This window comes from Cyprinodon tularosa, unplaced genomic scaffold (genome assembly GCF_016077235.1).
Source record: "Cyprinodon tularosa strain WSP-4 unplaced genomic scaffold, ASM1607723v1 ctg717, whole genome shotgun sequence".
Classification (NCBI taxonomy): domain Eukaryota; kingdom Metazoa; phylum Chordata; class Actinopteri; order Cyprinodontiformes; family Cyprinodontidae; genus Cyprinodon; species Cyprinodon tularosa.
The window spans coordinates 1-19,604 of NW_024039471.1; the positions used below are offsets into that span (position 1 = coordinate 1).

The following is a 19,604-nucleotide window of genomic DNA, read 5'->3' on the forward strand; positions in this document are numbered from 1 at the left end:
CAAAAGACACATTTCTTGTTCTGTCCCTAATCATGCCAGACCTGCAAACCTTTTTTCATGTCCATTTGGAAAGCTTGAGTTTCATCCAGTTTTGCAGCTCTGCAGTCAGGGATTCTTTGTCTCAGTCTCACAGCAGGGGTCCTCTCAGTCTCACACCAGGGCATGCTCCTCATCCAGTTTGGCTCTGTAAGTTCTGAAACTCAAGAGAAATGTGTTGCAAAAGTTCTGTTTGCAGCAGTTTGGTTCTGAAGGGTTCGACTTATCCTCTATGGTTCTGGGGATCTGGTTCCCCTGGGGCCCGCATCTCCACTGTGGGCCACAGTGGGCCCCAGCTTTGAGCGCAGGAGCAGAAGCAGGCTGGATCAGAGGAGGGAGAAAGAGAAAAGAGGCAGAATCCTGTGTGCTCTGTGGTTTTCTCTGTCTTCACGGGGAGGGGGGTAGGTTTTCACACCTCTGGTGGCTCCCATGTGACTTGCTGGTGGCTGCTTTTGTTGAAAAAGGGGGGACTGCAGAAGTCCCCCAGCTGTTATTTACCAAAGCTGCGTTTTCTTCTCTGGTCATCCTATCAGGATGAAATATGGACACTGGTTCCCACTGTCCAAAAAGTATGACCATGGCATATGGCATAACAAGAACAATTAACTAGTTGTGACACAAATCAAGAATGTGATGCATCACAGCTCTTAAACAACACATATCAATCTGGCTAATGCCAGGTTAGGTTCACAATTCCTGCTCAAATTAATCTCAAATAAATCAAATGCAATGACACATTAAAGGTTTTCATGTCTAAAAACATTTTCAAACTTAATGACTCAAACAAATCTGATCTACAGATTTGTGTAAAATTTCTGTATATGATTAGGAAAATCAGTTGATAGCACTGAGTTACTGATTCTGCAGGAACTGATTCTTACCCACACAGCAGACATTTGCTTACATTGTGTTAATGACTCTGCCGCAATCCCTCACAGCAATCAGGTATGCTGTGACAGTGGAGAGGAACACTACCTTTTAACAGGAATGAACTTCGAGCAGAACCAGACACAGTGTTAGGGGCCTGCTGCCAAGGCCAACTGAAGTTTGAAAAAAGAAGGAAGGGCAAAACAAACATAGAAGCACAGATTAAACATATGATCTATGAGTAGAATATGCCAAATTTATTAACCTACCTTCCCCAATGTGATGGATTGAAACTTAAATGTATTGCGGAGGATTTTCGCGAATTTTAGAAAGACCCATCCTCTCCACAAAAAAATTGCACATGCACAACCCTGTACCCGCTCCCAAGAGGAAATAACTATTAAATGCGTGCGAGAGCATGCATGAGCCCATTTCTCCCTGTGCACACTCTTGTTTGCATCACTCATACAAGCTTACTTTCCTAAGGAAGATTTGTTTAAGAGTTTGGTTGTGGTTTGAGGACCCAAATGCAGAGGCAGGGAGGCAGAGGGAAGTTTCTTGTGGATTTAATTAAAGGTAAACAGACAGCTGAGGCGGGAATCCAAATATCAAAAATGAAACATGGAAAAAGTCAAACAAACCAGAAACCAAGGAGACATCAGGGGGAAACAATCACGACGAGGAAGACACAGTGAGACGGAGTTGGAGGAAGTTAGACGAGGAACCAGCACTGACACTGAACAAAGAGAGGACTAACGAGCAGATTGGGAGCAGGTGTGAACAGAGCAGACTGGAAAGGAGCTAGGGAAAAAGGAGAACACAACAGAGCAGCAGAGGGCAACAAATAAAAACCTGAAAACTGAAAAATAACCAGAAAACACAACAAAATAAGAATTAAACCAATAAAATTAGAAAACAAGGAGCAAAGTAAAACTGAATACTCAAAAGAAAACATAACAAACCAAGGCTGTGACAGTTTGCAATTTTTTCCACTATGTCAGACTCACCACTGGTAAGTGAAAATGGGGACGAGCACAAGGGACGGCCTTACGTAAAATATCACCAGAATGACTGACAATTAGGTTATATTTTGATGATCCACTCGGAAAAAGAACATCCTCCACTATACCTTAAAACTAAAGTTGGAAGTTCCCATACATTTTTGGAGTGTAAAATACATAAGAGGTTTTTCAAGAGCAATTTTGGGATGGTCAGCTAAGTTACAGTTAAGTATAATATAAAATGTAGCGATGGGGACATCCACAGTTTCCTTCTCTTTCTGTCTGTCTCTAACTGCTGCTGTTTCTCTGCTTTTTCTCCCCATAGTCTCAGCAGCATACCTTCACAACACTCCCCTACTCGCTCGTTTTAGATGGCAGTGTAATTCAACCAAAGTAATGAAGTAAACAACATGTGGTCTGATTCCAAATGTTAATGTGTTTCATTCTGTTGAGTAAAAGTAAGTAAAATGTAAAACAACAATTTTATCTTAAGTGGCTACATAACAAGGGTCAGTTGTTAGTGTTTGAGAGACAAACTGCATGTTTTTCCCCACTATTGTTGCTCTTTATACGTTTGACTAAACCTTTGCGACATTATTGGTGGCTTCTGCAACATTAGAAGTGATTACTGATAAAAGATAAAATAAAAGGTTCGCCATCTGTTTTGTTGTTATGCTTTTCCTTATTATCTATAAAATAAACAATATTATATCAAAGACAATATTAACTTTTTATAAACTAAACATTGTAAAATTGTAATTTAAAAAAATTAATAAAATACATTAGAACAATACTTTCTGAAAATGTAATAATGACCTTGACTGGTTGCGACAGTGGAAAGGATCCAGAAGCCAAAGGCTTTTTCTTCTAGGTTTTTGCCACCAAGTCATTCAATCATTTTTTTTTTCATTTCTGATTATCAGAGAATGCCCTTTCTCTACAGCTCTGCCTGCATCTTCTCCACATAGTATTTATATCTGTCAGTTGTCTGCAGTGCTTCTGCAGATTGCAGCTGCCGTTGGGACATGTCAAATAAATCCACTGTGAAAACTCTCCACAGTGACAGATAGTAACAGACCAAAATCCTGATCAAAATAGGAATGTCAGCACCACTTTTGTACCTGTTATCAATTTTGCAAGCAATCTTAGTAAATTACCAGGAACATGCCCACAAGTTGCATGCATGAGCAATTTAAGGTTTCTTACTTTAGTGGATAAGCCTTAAAAAAGGGAAACATGGGTTAGGGTTATTTTAGTTTATTTTTATTTTCATTTATAATATACATTATATCATATTATGTTTTCTGCTGTGCATAAACACACATGCACAAAATGTGCACAGTTGCTTTGAATAGTAAAAAATTACCTTGAAGTGCACTAACGGAGTCTCTTTTCTGGAAAAGATAGTAAGTTAATAAGTTACAGAGAAAGAAAACCAAGCTGCTAACAATTGCCAAATTAACTAACAACTTAAATATATAAAGAGAAGTGGAGATCAGACAAGATTCTCCGTACAGAAGACATATTGAACAATGCTTTAACAATCCCTATGTCATTCTTATTTTAACTCAACTTCATGTATGCTTATTTTTTGTGTCCTGATCATTTTCTTTAGTCCACAAATTTTACATATTTCTTTTCAGAACATTAAAAAACATATTTACTAAGAACAATGTTAAGTTGTTTAATATGTACATTCCATGCATTGTGGGTGCTTAACCAAATAGATTTTCTTTTTACTTTTTACTCTCCTAACCCTGTGTTAGATTAACATTTATTTATTTTTTAATTAACCTTTATGCTTTTCCTGCTCATAAATAGCTCAGCTGTAGAGGTTGTCAACAGCACCATATTCCTGGGGGGTGCACATCACAGACACCCTCTCCTGGATTGAAAACACCACCTCACTGGTCAAAAGGGCACAAAAGAACATGTACTTCCTGCGCCTGGATGATGAGAGCCCACCTGCCCCCATCCATCCTCACGACCTTCTACAGAAGCACCATATAGAGCGTTCTGACCAGCTGTCTCACTATGTGGGGTGGAGGCTGCAGCGCCTCAGACTGGAATAAGGTGAAAAGAGTGGTGAGAACAGAACAGCAGAGATGATCATTGGGACTCCTCTTCCCTCCATTAAAGACATTTCATCCCAGCGCTGCGTGTCCCGAGCCGGTAACATCATCAGTGACCCCTCACAACCCCACCGTGGACTGTTCACCCTGCTGCCCTCTGTGAAGACGCTTTGTAGCATCTGCTGCAGCTCCAGGAGATTCTGCAACAGCTTTTTCCCCATTGCCATCAGAGAGCTGTACCGTTGGGCAAAAAAACTATATCAAATCACAGACTCTACATCACAATTGACAACACCAAACCAAAAAGAACTCAACTCAAAAAATATTTTTCTACTACATTTTTGCACCTTAAATGTCTTTGAACTGCTCTGAACTTCAATGCGTTTTGCACCATGTTTTTCTCCCACACTGTTTACATTCGATCATTGCTGCACTGAAATGGAAATGTTCATTTCACTGCTAATATGCTGCTCATTTACTGTCTGAAAACTGTACAAAATGAACATTTTCTTGTCCAAAACTTTTCTGACAATAAAAGTAGTCTAAGTCTAAGCCTATTGTGCCTTTATATTATTGCTTTTGAAAAAAAACGTTTCAATATTAAATCCATCGTTTTCTCCTCTCGAGTTACTGCAATGGTCTGCAGTCCTCCACTGGGACATTGTGCTTCTCCAAGATACCAGGTGCTGTGCATTCAGCACTTCTGAAACACATTGCCATATGTACTGCTGTCAACTCCCAGTCAGTTTGGGACAGTTTTCCCATTAGCCTCTAACCTTTATCGTTAACCTATCATGAAGGTTACCTGCCCATTGATCTTTGGGATGTTTTCTGTCAACTCTGCACACCATTACAAGTGACCATTGTAGAAGAATACATGTTATGTATTGTTTTTTTGTAAAACTAAGGCAGCATGTTGGGTACACAGATCTTTAACGTTACATAAAAAGCAACATTTCCTTCCTATTCTTATGCTCTTCAAGTAAACAAGGTTTAAGCTTCATATCTGTTTGGCACAGTATTATAGAAAATACAGGATATTCATCACCTCTGTGTATCAGCAGCTGCGGCCATGCACGACCTTCAATGCACTGTCAGGTTAGGACATCAAGCACCACACGGAGCTTTAGGTATTTGTGTGTCTACAGCATATTGTTTACAGAGGCAGTATTTTTTTCATTACGTTTTTGATAATATATAATATTAAAAATAGCACATTCAGTGAGGCGACTATGTCTCTGTCAAAATACAAAATTTGAAAGGTTTTAAAATGTTTGAATGTAAAATTGTCTTCAGATTTAGTTGAAGACAATAATAGATCCTTTTAATTCTGTATCCGTGCTTTGCCATTATTTATAGTTTTAAATTCAACTGGAAAAAAAATATGGAAAAAAAAGCTTTACTAAAGAGAAAAGACAGACACCCATCTTGTAGAGATCACAGGTCTTTTTAGTTGCAGCAAGGAGTTCCACAGATAAAGCCCAGTCTGTGCAGCATTTCCCCAGAGGGAAACCAGGTTGAACTAACAAGTTCTACGAAACGTCTCCCTCTTATTCACTGTCCCCTCTACCTCCCAGTTCCTGCCAACATGCTCCAGAGCAAACACTGCCTTAGTTTGTCATACAGAGGCAGCCCCCCCCCCCCGAATGGATCGGCATATAGGGTTGATAACAGGTAATAGCACCCAACCTCATTGAATATCAGAGTCAGGCTGCCAGGAGCAATAGTGATGAAGCTGCACAAAATTTGGCCTAACTCTGGTTCTACTGTTTATATGACAACAATCTTATGTTTTCGCTATATATCCAGAGCAAGGAGTAAGGTTGTGAAACCAAAGCTTTTCTTTTGCAAACTAGAATCCAGACAAAACAATACTTGTGAAAAATGTGTCTTGTTCTGATCAAACCAAAGCTGAAACTTTGGCATATTTCTCAAGGTAAGTTTGACCCAAAAACACATTCAAAATTACTAAAAGTATGGTCTATGCCCAGTCTATGTTTTTCCTTTAACAGCTTTATATGCGGTAGGATAACTGTCAACAAAAGTCTATTTTTAATATAAATGGGACAAAATGAAAGTCACAACATGAATATGTGCAAAAGGCCTTTCAGGGAATAATTTCTGTACATCCATAAAATATACATTTAAACAGAGCTACCATTGAGACCAAATGCAGATATATATTATAGAGTATATGCTCTGGTCTAAATCAATAATGTAATAATACCAAACAATAGTCTGTTGATATTCTGACACATTTTGACATGTATATATCTATTAATGCACAAATATCTAATTACTTAACCTTTAATAAAAAAAACAGTATGCTCAATTCAAACTAAGGAAACTGCAGTGTAAAATATTTAATATTCCTCCTTGTAGTCATGTGTGATGGAAATATACACATATACATACAAAATTGTAAAAGCTGTGAAAGTGGCTGAAGGAAATGTTATAATAACATTTGCAAGCTGTTAACTCTTTCAACCTAAAACTAATTATCTTTGCATTATTACATCTTTTAGCTGCTACTGCACTATAACGGATGAAGAACAATGGTGGATTGCGTACAAGGAAGGATTGATTTTTTTATTCTGCTATAAAAAGGGAAAAAAGACATGAATTTGAGATGTGGATGTATAAGTAGTCAGCAAGCAATTATTAACCATCAACAAATCGAACCTCTCTTCGAAATTCAATTTTATTCCTTAAATGATGTACTCAGAAACCTCAAACCGAGGCTCTAAAAAAGTCACACTGTTAGCAGGCAAAAACAAGAAGCTGTGGTGGGCCAATCGATAGAAACTTCATTACAAGGAAGCCTGGCTAGTAATCTCCCTGACCGCAGCTGTGAGGGACATACACATACATTCTACCACAGCACCTGTTCTCAATAATGTATCCAGCCTGCACCTGCAGGAGCATCGAGGCGCATTCACACAACTGTGAGGATTAACGCTTTCCATCTTTTTTCCCCTTTATCTGTCTGCCTATCAAATGCAAGCTTGCAAGGTTTTTGGTGATATCTCATACTCCTACCCTGTTTCTGTCTCACAGCTCTGGATGAACTTTCACACATTTGTGCTAAGATGAATTTTCAACAGCTGACAAGAGCATAAAGGGAGAACTTGTATGGGAGCAAACAGTGACGGTGAGAAGCAGCAGCAGGGAAGTGTTAGCCAAGCAAGATGGGAAAGTTCTTTTTTGGGGGGTTTGTTTTTTTTTTTTTTAGTTATTCCTTTGCCTAAGATAAATGGTCCATTTGGGGTTCAGCTTTTGTGAAGTATGTTTGAACGGTTCAATTTTCCACCAAAGTAGCTCCATAAAGGCGAGCCGCAGCAACATTTAAAAGCACTTTACCTTTGCGGTTTTTTCACTTTAAAAATATTGGGTATTTACAGGAAAAATACCCCTTTATCCCCTCGTTAGGTTTTAAGCTTTGATTATAACTCCTAATATCTGAAGGTCTCAAACTGCTTCAGGGAAAAAAGTCAACATTCAAAACTTTTCTATTTAATTCAAAATGCGTATCTTTGCTGTGCTTGAAGGAGAATCTTAAACAACTTTTTCTCTGTGCAGTTAATGATTGAAACAAAACTGATTGTGTACATTTAATTTTAATGTTAATTCAACCAGTAGATGGCAGTGACAGAGCAAGGACTAGTGCAGTTCAAATCATCACAACAAATGTTCATGCTTTATAAAGGGTAAAAGGACATCATAATGCCCCTTAAGTGAAATAGAAATTAATTATTTTGTAGAGCATAACAATTCAACATTCTCTGATTTTAATTAGGGACCTCTTTTATTGTAAATGGATTGCATTAATATAGCACATTTTTATTGTCACACTGACCACTTAGAATACTTCACACTATAGCCATGTTCACCCAGTCACTCTCTTTAATACCCACACATTTAAATAACGATAAGGCAATTTACAGGTAGCAATTAAATCTATTTACATGACACAGAGGGACATGTTGGCTCTTTTAGGAAAATGTTGTTTTTCATCATAATATTCAGAGAGATACCAACAGTTAGGTCTGTGCTAAGGGTCATTTTTAATATTTAGTTTATAATTGTATGCTGACAATGTTGGCAATAACAACATTTCAGTATGTCTATTTATGGACCATTTATTTATTTTATTTTTCGTGATCAATATGGGTTTCAGTCGGCAAAATGTCTAAACAATTCTTTCCAAAAATGTTGAATATTGCATGAACTCAACATGAATAAAGGTAAGGTTTTCATTAGATCATCTCAACTGAATCATACATGTTAAATCAGAAGTTATTTTTGTCTAAATACAAGCTTAGAAATTAGGTTCCAATTTATAAAAGTTTTATTTTGCAGCAAGAACAACTTACAAATTTACAAAAACAAATCATAAATGGCAGCTCCTATAGTAATATCTACAACCCCCAACCTTGTAAAGCTGTTACCCTTTACAAACTAGAAGTAGTTATGCAATAGAAACCTTGGGGATCAACTCTGAGTGCATTATTGCCACCGACTGGAAAGGAGGTATTTGTGCTTTGAAATTTCATATTTACAGCATGGAAACCTTAAAACGTGTGAAAATGTAATACATATATCCAAGTCTACCAAGGTGGGGTCGGGTCTGAAGGGAGCATGGCGGTGGGCCCTATATGTATGGAAATACAATTAGTGCAGACTGACCAAACAGGTCGCCCTCTGCTGTGCAATTATCTGATCTAGCCACAAGTCATCGTTATTGTTCTACTCCATCAGATTTTGAAGGGAAAGTGTAAGCAGAGGTGTAACTTGTAAAGGTGAATTTGTGACTTAAAGCAGCAGTTTGGGCAGTTGTGTTCACTGATTTGTAGTTGTGGTAAAAGGAAGCATGCTTAGCAAGGTTTTTGATTTATGACTTATAGAGCACAGTTTGCGTATTGATTATTGTTGCACCGATACCAGTATCAGGCAGGGGCTTTCTGTCAGTCTTTCTGTTCAGTTTTTATTTGGTTCATGTCCTGGATCCTGGCTGCCAGTGGAAAGAGGGTTTTAGTGTTTGTCTCGTCTCCTGATCGTCCACTGTTCCTCCCCTGCGGAGTCCTCTGGGTTTTTGGCTCATTATGGGGGGAGGTTCAGTTTTTATCTAAGTAAGCCTGGCTCCTGGGTGGAGACCAGTTTAAAGTCTGCTTCAAGTTCCGGTTCCACGTCCTGTCTTGGCTACCCTCTTCCACTGTGCCTGCCTGTCTGCACCTGATCCTGTCTGCTCCTGTGCGTGACCAACTGGTCATGCTTCTGGTCCCAGTAAGACTCTGAACCCTCCTGGAAGCCTGTGGATGCATGGAAGTCTGGATCCTGCCACCTGTCTCTGTTCCTGTCTGATCTGGATCCTGCCTGTTCCTGTCTGTTCTGGATCCCTCACCAGGATCAGCTTCCACCATCACCTCTGGGACTGCAGCACTGGGGACACTCATGGTCTGGACTGTTAAACCAGGTAAGTGACCAACACAGTTAATCTTCTGTCAGATGATCGTGGTCACTTACCTGTGTTTCTCCCCCAGAGTGTCTGAGATTGGGCGGTGCCCCCCCGCCTGTAGTGTCCGCGAGCCACAGCTCCGCTTTCGTTTTTGTTTTATTTTAATAAACCTTTTGAACTTTCCTACTGACTGTCTCTCCTGAATACTGGGTCCATCTGTCCTCGCTTCATGACAGATCCAGCACTAAAATGGTCGTATCATACCGGAGAGTAGGAACAAACAGGGCACCAATACCATATTGAATGCCAAAAGTTTATTCAACTATTGTCACACATTCCAGCTAGGCAATAAACAGTTCTACTGGATTCACTTTATATTAGTCTTTTTCCTGCTTCACAAAGGTAGGCAGCAGCTTGAAAAAGCCATGATGGCAATTATTGTAGTATGCAGTCAGTAGTCTAAGTAGTATGCAGTTCTTCATATATACAGACACACACCAATTGCAACCAGATGGTATCGGTATGGTATTGGCCGATACTGCACAGCCAGGTATCTGGATCAGGGCCAAAAAATGGCATTGCCACAACACTAGTACTGATATGCAACAATTTAAAGAGGTTTAACTAGATTTGTATTTTATTTATTTATTTTTTTTATTTAAAGCTGCACAACTCAGTCTGTTTCTCTCTGCAAATCCCAGTAACACAACGAAACTCGGCGGTGTCATCATACATTGTGAGCTCTAGTTGCGTGCAACGATTGAAAAAAATTGTACAGTGTATGCCCGGCTTAATGGAGCCACAGAGCAAACTCCTGTGGTAAATTCTTGACTCTGTCACAGTGAAAATATGTGGACTGATAGGATTCCTTCCATGTTGACTTAGTAGAGCAATGCCTTTGCCAATCAAACTAATGCTTTAGGAAAACTGATTACACGTTAGGCTAATTCAGCCTCCCAAATACACGACATGTTTCTTAATCTGAGCCAATGTAAACTACTTTCTTATCAATTCATTAATTACCTGACTATGGTGGAGTAATAGCCTTTCATTCCCAGTCTGTTGATCCTTTAATATAACAAAGGGAATAACTCAAGATGCTGATGTCATAGGAAAGTAATATAGCAAATATGACACACTCATCTTACATCATTGATCCCAGGATGCATATCAAATCCAAAGTTAGATTTCAATGTTACAGAACTGGTTGTATCACAAACTCTGCTTAAATTTTAGCCACTTTGACCCAGATAACAAAAAAAAAAAACAACAGGTAAAAGCACAGAAAGACAATGGAAGTTAGCTTAAGTTATTAAAAGAGTTGTGCCTTCTATGGCTCCTGTTTTTCTCATTTGTTTTTCTTTTTAGTAAAAGTTTATATAAAACTGAAGTCCCAACACTCACGCCGTCAAGTGCATCTTACTTAACATGAAGCGTTCTTGTTGACATCAAAATAGCTTTGGAGCAGTTTGATTAAATGTAAAGACAAACACACCAAGCATCTGTTAGAAAATCTGCACAAAGATTACACAGCCTCATCTCACAGAGACTCATAGCAGCAAATAATGTAATTAAACTAGAGCGATAGTGCCTCTAGGCCTGGACTTCTCTGCTCATGGAGTCTGCAGATGTGTTATTTATTTATTTATTTGTTTGTTTTGTTTGTTTGATGATCCTCAACCAAATTTTAGAAAGTATTACCATTTCCATTTTTAAACAATCCAGTTATCAGCAGGTCGTGATTAATTTCTCTCCCCATAGAACAGTTATTATACATTTGAAAATATTAGCACTTTAGGCTAATATTAGAACTGTGCTTTATTTATTTCAAGAAAAAGACTCCATCCAAAGCCTTCAATAGAAATACCAAGGAGCTATTATTTGAATAAAAGTGTACATTTATGATCAATAAACTAATCCTTTTCACAGAAATATACTGATTAGACGCATGGTTTACAAACTGGATGAACAAAAATATGAAGTAAAGCTATGAAGTCAACACATTTTAATTAGAATAAGATGTTTTAACATAATGAATGAACATACATGAGGTTATCATTCAACCAGTTTTGTATGATAAAACGGGTGACGATAAAAGACCCATTGGGAAAAGGTATCTCCTTCTTTTCTTATATTGAGCTATCGCTCAAAGAATTCAGGGCTAGAGGGCGGGCAGAAAATATTGTTTCAGTTCCATCCCAGTAGATTTCTTTTTTCCTTAAGTTCCTCAGTTGCCAGTATGATAAACAATTCCGCCTGTATGGCCAAAGATGCTTTTCTCTCCTCTGTCTGAGGTAACACTCTGATTTCGAGCTCAAGCCACTCACTTTTAAGATGATTTTTTCAGCACAAATCCCTTTGAGTCAGCCTTGGTTGATGTCTGTATTCAGCTCAATTAAAATTACTTTATTAATATCAAACACAAATTTAATCTTGATGTAACTCTTAAAGAGGTTTCTTCTATGTTGTTTGTAGATGTTAATGGCAGTAGTAGGAGGAATGCTCAGGGTCGTCAATTTCATGAAGAATTCTTCTTTGAGAAATCATCTTCAGAGGTTCTAGATGAGTTCCCAGAACAAAGCTGATGTGATTTATCAGCTTTTAAATGGTAAATATCCTGTACTTATAGCGTTTTATCAAGTTCAAGGATCATAACGCACTTTACACTAAATTCAGTCATTATACACACATTCGCACACTTGTTTTGGCAAGCTACAGTACATTCTAGCTCTCTCACCACCAACTGAAAGCAAGGCAGGTGAGGTGTCTTGCCCAAGGACACAGTGACAGAGGAAGACAGAGTGGCTCAAACTGTCTCAAACACCTTCCTCCTGTGCAACCACTGTGCTGTTTTACCTTTGTAGTGCATTGCTCTGATGCTGCTTCCTCGGGAGATATGGCAGAAGAGATCACACTCTCCACAGTACAAGATAGAAGTAGTAGTACAATAGATTTGCAGCATCTTGCTGCAAACACTGAAGGACCTAAGCTTCCTCAAAAAGTATAGTCTGCATTGTCTCTGCTTGAAGATGGCTTCACAGTTCTTTCTCAAGTCCAGGTGAACATAGAGGTTTTTATACTCCTCCACTTCCTTTCCCTTGATAGCAATATGTAATTGTGTATGACCTGAGAGGTACCACATCTTGGGAGTCCCTTTGCAACAGGTATTAAGATTGTAATTGATTGATTCACAGCAAAATGATATTTACAGATATTTACATTTTATTCATAGTCTTCTTGTTAAAGTTTTTAAAATGTGAAAATGAGTTACTTTTGTGGTTAGCATGCTGTTTAATTCCAAACTTGTGCTCCTTTTAAAATCAAATCCATTCCTTTCCGTGTTGTTATCGGGGGAGACGAAAGCAAGACATTCTTAGAGACCCACAGAATCTGTTATATTCAATATTTAACAGTACCTTAGTACATAAATAAAGGTGCATTTTAAAACTATTGATCTATCAGCAAAAAAAGAAGTGTTTTCCAAAGTGTGTGAAGTATTACTACGTTGATTCCTTCCCCATTTTTCATATTTTTTATGAAAGAAAATGAAAAGGTTACAATTAAAACAGCAGCCTTCTTTTACATTATTTTTATTTCTAATTTTTTGAAGTGAAGGAGGGGTTAATTGCTATTGCTGTTCTTCACTTTTTCTTTCTCAATTTGGACTGTTCAACATGTCATTTCACTTCCAATGTTCATATTAACTTCCTTTTCTTTATTAGATCATAGTCCAAGAAAACTCAGTCAACTTTTCCATCGGCACTTTGCCTTTTCCGGCCATTAATAGCTTATCATTATAGAGCTTGGCTGCTGCTGTGTTCTGCTACAGTCTGTATTTTATTCCAATGTACATTTAAAAGGTTACCACTATTTAAGGAAGTGAATAAATCATTTATATCAATATTAAAATTTGTAAAGAATGCAAATATTGATGTTTATGCATAAAAAAACTAAATCAGGAAAGTATACATTTTAAGAAGTAAAACATTTAAATAACTGTTCAAACAATAAAACCTAACACCTAAAAATACATTAAAACCTGAAATAAAAGATATTGCATATTGCTTAATCAGTAACCAGAAAGTGATTCACTAAATCCCTTGTTTTGCGTCAAACATTATGATACCATTAATCCCCACACTAACTAGTAGGTGATGCTAAAATTTGAGTCTGTTGCATCTTAAAAGTTTGTACTTGACATTTCAGACAGAATAAATGTTTACATTTACATTTTCAATGTTTTCCTTTAAGGTTGTAATAATAATAGAAAAATTATTTAAACTAAGATTCATTAAATAAACCCCCAAAATATTGTAGATATTGTAGATCAATGTGTTATACAAAGCTAATGGATAACCATTAGCTACAAATTTTGTGCCTTCAAGCTACTAGCCTTTCCAAAAATAGTTTTAGTGTTACAAGTAAGACTACTCTCATGTGTAACTCTATGTTCAGATGATAAAATGTTTAGTATTTCACATTAAAAGAATTTATGTCTCCATTACGATATGATACCTCAAAATCTGGAGATGGGGATTCACATGGTGAAATACAGTCTACACAAAGCTGTCAACAAATAAAAATTACCTGACAGCAACAAAAGACTGTAACATTGTCTATAAGTGAGCACACCTTAGGGCCTCTGAATTTAAACACAAACTCTGCCTGATCTGTAGCTTTCCCATGCTCAAAGGCCCATTGGCCTTCTTTCCCTTAAGTCTCTGCAGAAATATTTCTTGGCTCACTGCTTGGCCAAAAAGGTTCTCGATGCAGAATGAAAAATGCATTTATTATTTAGTCCTATGTAATCTACTCTCACCTATGTTGAAGTAGTGGCCTGAGCATTTCAAACATTAGAAAAAACAAAGGATACCCGCAACACTACACAGATTTTAGTGTTTCACAACCATAAGTCTCCTATTATGCATAATGGAGGAATATATTTAGCCCACTGTAAGGCAAAATAAGTGTGAGTTACAGTTTCAATCTGCCCTTGTCCAAAGAACTTCAATCACTCAATTTCTCTGAGCAGTATGCTTCCAATCCGGGCAAACAGCTTGCCGGGCATTTAGAACACATGGGGATTAGGGGCTTGATTTAGTTGGAGGCTCAATCCAGAGTGAGACCACACTAGCACTTATGATGCCATGTTTCGTCTCTGCTGGCTTGGTGATAATGTCTTTCATTTTGTGATGCTTGCATGCATACAGTATACAACAAAAGACACATCATATCTATAAGCAAGTTTCCTTATTTGAATAATGAATTATAAAACGATTCAAATCAAAATGGTCAAAGGCGATTATCATTACTAGAAATGTGTATTTTAGTACCTTAGTCAAATAATTTTCTAAACTACAATGTTTTTAACTACTGCTGAATTTAAAATAATCTCTTGGCTGTTTATATTCCCTGTCTTGCCCAGTCTCTCATGCCATCATAAGCCCTGCTAGTAATCATATGCTTTCACTCTGCCTGAGGAAAACAAGGTATGCAGCTGCTTATGACTTGGGTGCGTGTGAAAAGTAAAGGTCTCTGTCAACTTGTTTAGACAGGATGCATGAAAGAGGAATCTGCCATCTCAAGATTTCCCACTGGCTATCACTTCTCATTGGTTAGTACAAGGTACTGATTTGCATGTAGTGGGAGTGTCCTCACCGAGCTCTGAGATGAATGACTTGTTCAAGTCAGAGAGGAATAAGGCAAAGCACTCGGCAGCGGTCTGTCTGCTCAGCTCAAAGCTCAAAATGCCTGAGTTAGTTAAGTTGCCACTCTTACTGCAATAAGGGGAAAGTGCTGGACGAGGTCATAAACATGTTAAGGAGTAGGCACCCCAGCAAAAAAGGAAGGATATGGGTAAGTTTTATACTCTCCTTTTTTTTTTTTTTTTTTGTTAGACAAAGGTCAGTGCAACTGTTTTGTTTTCATTAAAAACATCTTTTTTTCATATGATATGTAGACATATTTATTTTTCTTGTTAGTCAGTTACACATTTAATCAACAAATATATGTATTTTTTTAGCCATGACTTAAACTTAACTTCTTAACTAATGCTTGTAATAAGATATTACTTATACGTGACAAACTATAAAACTAAATATAAAAAAATATATATATAATTTCATATTGAACTCAAATCCATCAACACATGGTGTTATTAAAATACTTTTTCTACTTTATTGATCTGACAGATCTTTTATTTTCTTGTGTTACAGGGTTTTTACATCCTCATGCTGTACACCTCCCCCCTCTCCTGTTTGGCAAATTTCAGTCAAGCAAAAGAGCTCATCTATACAATAAAGGAGGGATTACCCAAAGGGACTTTCATTGGAGCTATTGGAGAAGACTTACGTTTGGATTTTACAGTTGAGCCCCCCTTTTCCTTCAGTCTCACTCAAAAGAAGGTCACGGAGCAGTATGTAAACATAAATAATACTACTGGGGAGCTTTACACATCTGCCGCTGAGATTGACAGGGAGACCCTCTGTCCTTACAGCTCAGACAAGCAGGGATGCTTCTTTTCACTGGATGTGTTTGTGTTACCTCAGCAGTACTTTCAGCTTGTCAAAGTAAAGCTTTTGATTGAAGATGTGAACGACAACAGGCCAAAGTTCCCCATGGATGAAATCTGCATGTTTGTCCCAGAAAACGCACAAATAAATTCACGTTTTGCAGTGGAGCAATCAGCTGTTGACCCAGACCTGGGAATCTTTGGGGTCCAGACCTACTGGCTGGTTAATGACTTTGGTGTGTTCACTCTGGATGTTGAGGAGAATGATGGAGGTGAGCTGACACCATTCCTCATTATAACAGACTTTTTGGACAGAGAGACGCAAGATGAATACATCACAGATATCATTGCTGAAGACGGAGGGACCCCTCCTCTACTTGGAGCAGCTACTTTAAAAATTGCCATCACAGATGTTAATGATAACTGTCCTAAATTTACAGAGTCTCAAATTAATGTTACTCTGCATGGGAATACAAGCAAAGGCACACATTTGGCACGTTTGCATGCTTTTGACCCTGACCTTGGTACTAATGCGGAGATCAGCTACGCTTACAGTGAACGTGTGCCAAGGGACACCAGAAGTTTGTTCCATTTGGACAAAATTACAGGAGGGATAAAGCTAGCCAGAAAAATAGACTCTGCCACAGCCACATTCTACAAACTCACTGTTCTAGCCAATGGACCCGGCTGCATCCCTGCGGTTGCAACTGTAAGTGTCCATGTCATAAAGTTAGTTACCGGCCCCCCTGATATCCTACCTCGGTACATTGCATCTGAAAAGGATGGAGTGGTGACACTGAAAGAGTCTGAGCCAGCTTTTTCTCCAATAGCATTCTTTACTATTAAAAACATGGACAAAACCCACAGGGTAGACTGTTATTTGGAAGGGAATGGTCCCTTCAGGCTTGTCCCATATCAGCAGTTAGAGAACGAGTATTTACTAGAAACAACAGATACTTTGGACTATGAGAGGATACAGGAATATGAGCTAATAGTGGTTGCTAACAAAACTCTGGGTATGGTCATAAAGACTTTCCTAAAGGTGCAAGTTTTGGATGAGAATGACAATGCACCAGTGTTTCAACAGTCTTTGGTGGAAATATCAATTGAGGAAAATAATTCACCTAACACATTTCTTACCCAACTTCAAGCCTCAGATCCAGACAGTGAAGGCCGAGGAGAAGTCATTTACATCCTTGGAGGTGATGCTCCTGGGATTTTTGCTGTGGATCGTCTCACAGGGGTTCTGACTGTTGCTACATCTCTTGACAGGGAGGAAAAAGAAAAATATCGGTTCATAGTTAGAGCAGTAGATCAGGGGACGCCCAGGAGAGAGTCACTCGCGACAGTGGTGGTGACTGTATTAGATCGTAACGACAACAGTCCACGTTTTATTAATAAGGATTTTACCTTCTTTGTACCAGAAAACTTTCCAGGGTTTGGGGAGATTGGTGTCCTCTCTGTCACAGATGCTGATGCTGGTAAAAATGGATGGGTAGCCCTTTCCATCCTCAATGGCAGTGATATCTTCATGATAGACACTGGCCGCGGTGCATTGAGGGCCAAGACTCCTCTGGATCGTGAACAGCAAGGAACATACCAACTTTGGATTGAGGCTGCTGATGGTGGGGTGCCAGCACTCTCTTCTATTACAATGGTGACAGTGCTCTTGTTGGATGTAAATGACAACCCGCCAATTGTCCTCTTCCCTCAGTCCAACCAGTCCTACATGCTAGTGCTACCCAGTACGGCACCTGGAACATCAATTGCAGAAGTATATGCAGTGGACAAAGATACAGGGATGAATGCAGTAATTGCCTACAGTATCATTAAAAGGAAAGGTGGTGAGCCAGGGTCATTCGCAATTGACCCACAAACAGGAAATATAACATTAATGCGAGAGCTCAGCAACAGAGGGCTTTATAGCCTTCTGGTGAAGGTTACTGATCACGGCCAGCCTGAACCACTTTACTCAACTGTCATAGTTAACTTCTTTGTCAATGAAACAGTGAGTAACGAGAGTTACATCCAAAGTCTTTTAACCAGAGACACTGACATAGAAGTTGAAGAAAAGCCCTGGTACGGTGGACAGATGACTGATGGTCCTGAGAGATATGAACTGTTTCCCTGTCGCTCTGTCCTCATTGCTCTTTCAGTGGTATGTCTGGGGTTGTTTTTTCTAGTTGTTATATTGATATCATATATATGCTGTAAAAGATTCAAAAAGATAAGACACAAAAGATCAGAGGTGGAAGCACCTTTAAAAATGAAAAATGGCTCAACACATGATTTGAACAGAAAACTCAGGCAGATGTCTAAAATGTGATCAACATTTTTGCGGATATTCCAAAATGACCACTGTTTACATGAATGTTTACAATTGCAAATGTACAAAGCAGAGCACTTACATTAAGTCGCTCTTATTGCTTTGGCCATTTTAATGTTATTAATGGTCCTTCCTCTCAGGCTGCGAGATGCAAAGTTAATAAATAAATTTTGTGTTTCTCCACATGATACATTAGAAAATTCTTAGGAAGAAATTGATGATGGCATTAACACAAAGCAACGAGAGGAAATTATTATATAATGGAGTTACTTTGTAAATACTGTAAAGACTTTGCAACTTCATGTAACACTTGCACTGGTATGAAAATAGAAAAAGAAGTGGCAGCACGGAGAGTCAATTTTATTAAATCAGCTCATGAAAAGATTTATCCATCATTCAATGGAAGCTTTAGATTTTTAAATGTATATAATTTTTTTAAAGAAAATATACAGCTATATTTATACAGCAACAATTGCATTTCTGTTATGGAACACTTCAATTGTATGGTCGGAGAAAGGGTTCTCGGATACGCTTGATTTGCGAATTTTGAAAACTTGCAAAGACACTCCTAAAAAGAGTTCCATGTCAGACATGCTAAAAAAAAAACATTCCGTTAAAAGCTTAAGTATGGTCCTTTTTTAGCTTTTTTGGTTGTTTTTTGTTTTGTTTTTTTTTTATCTAAAACTTATCTGACCAGCATAGGAATAACTACAAATAACTTGCAAAAGGGAAACATATCTGTTGTCAGTTATATTTTCTCACAAAAAATACCATCCAATGTCGCTGAAAAATTTATCAAAGAAAATAAATTGTACTCTCTCTCTATCTTTTTTGTCATACACGTGCATAGTGTTAAATACATGGATCTAATTTAAAGAATCATGCCATTGTTATTGTGTCTGTAAAATACACTGCAAATGTTTGAAGGAAGAAATCAGAGTAATTATTAAAGATATTTATTTTTATAATATATTGGATACAATCCAATGTTGGTATGTGTCATATATCCTGCATATTCAAAACTGTGTTTGTGTGACATCCATTATCATATCAAAAAAAGCTTAAATGTAATTTATTTACTCTCTATACTATAAACAGTGTATAATACAACCAAATAGATTGAGGTTCACTTATATCCATGTTAGCACATTGTTTTCAGATTAATAAATATACAAATTAACAAAGCGTAACTGCATGTGTTACTTTGAGTGAGCTCACAGCTCTCACTATTTCAATGGTTATAGTTAGATATTGTCAGTGAAATTAACCCAAACCTTTATGTAGAGTTCTGATCTCGTATAGAAATTATTAATGCATTACACTGCACGCAATGCAG

The 19,604-nt window shown here is 37.9% G+C and overlaps 1 protein-coding gene across 1 annotated transcript; it reads left to right on the plus strand.

Annotated features, from left to right (window-relative positions):
• Positions 1-15,105: 15,105 nt before the first annotated feature.
• Positions 15,106-19,236, plus strand: LOC119772586 (protocadherin-20). The gene is made up of 2 exons (XM_038269039.1): positions 15,106-15,287; positions 15,647-19,236. Exons 1-2 carry the CDS (start codon positions 15,246-15,248, stop codon positions 18,266-18,268), a joined length of 2,664 nt encoding a protein of 887 aa, XP_038124967.1. The 5' UTR covers positions 15,106-15,245; the 3' UTR covers positions 18,269-19,236.
• Positions 19,237-19,604: the final 368 nt, after the last annotated feature.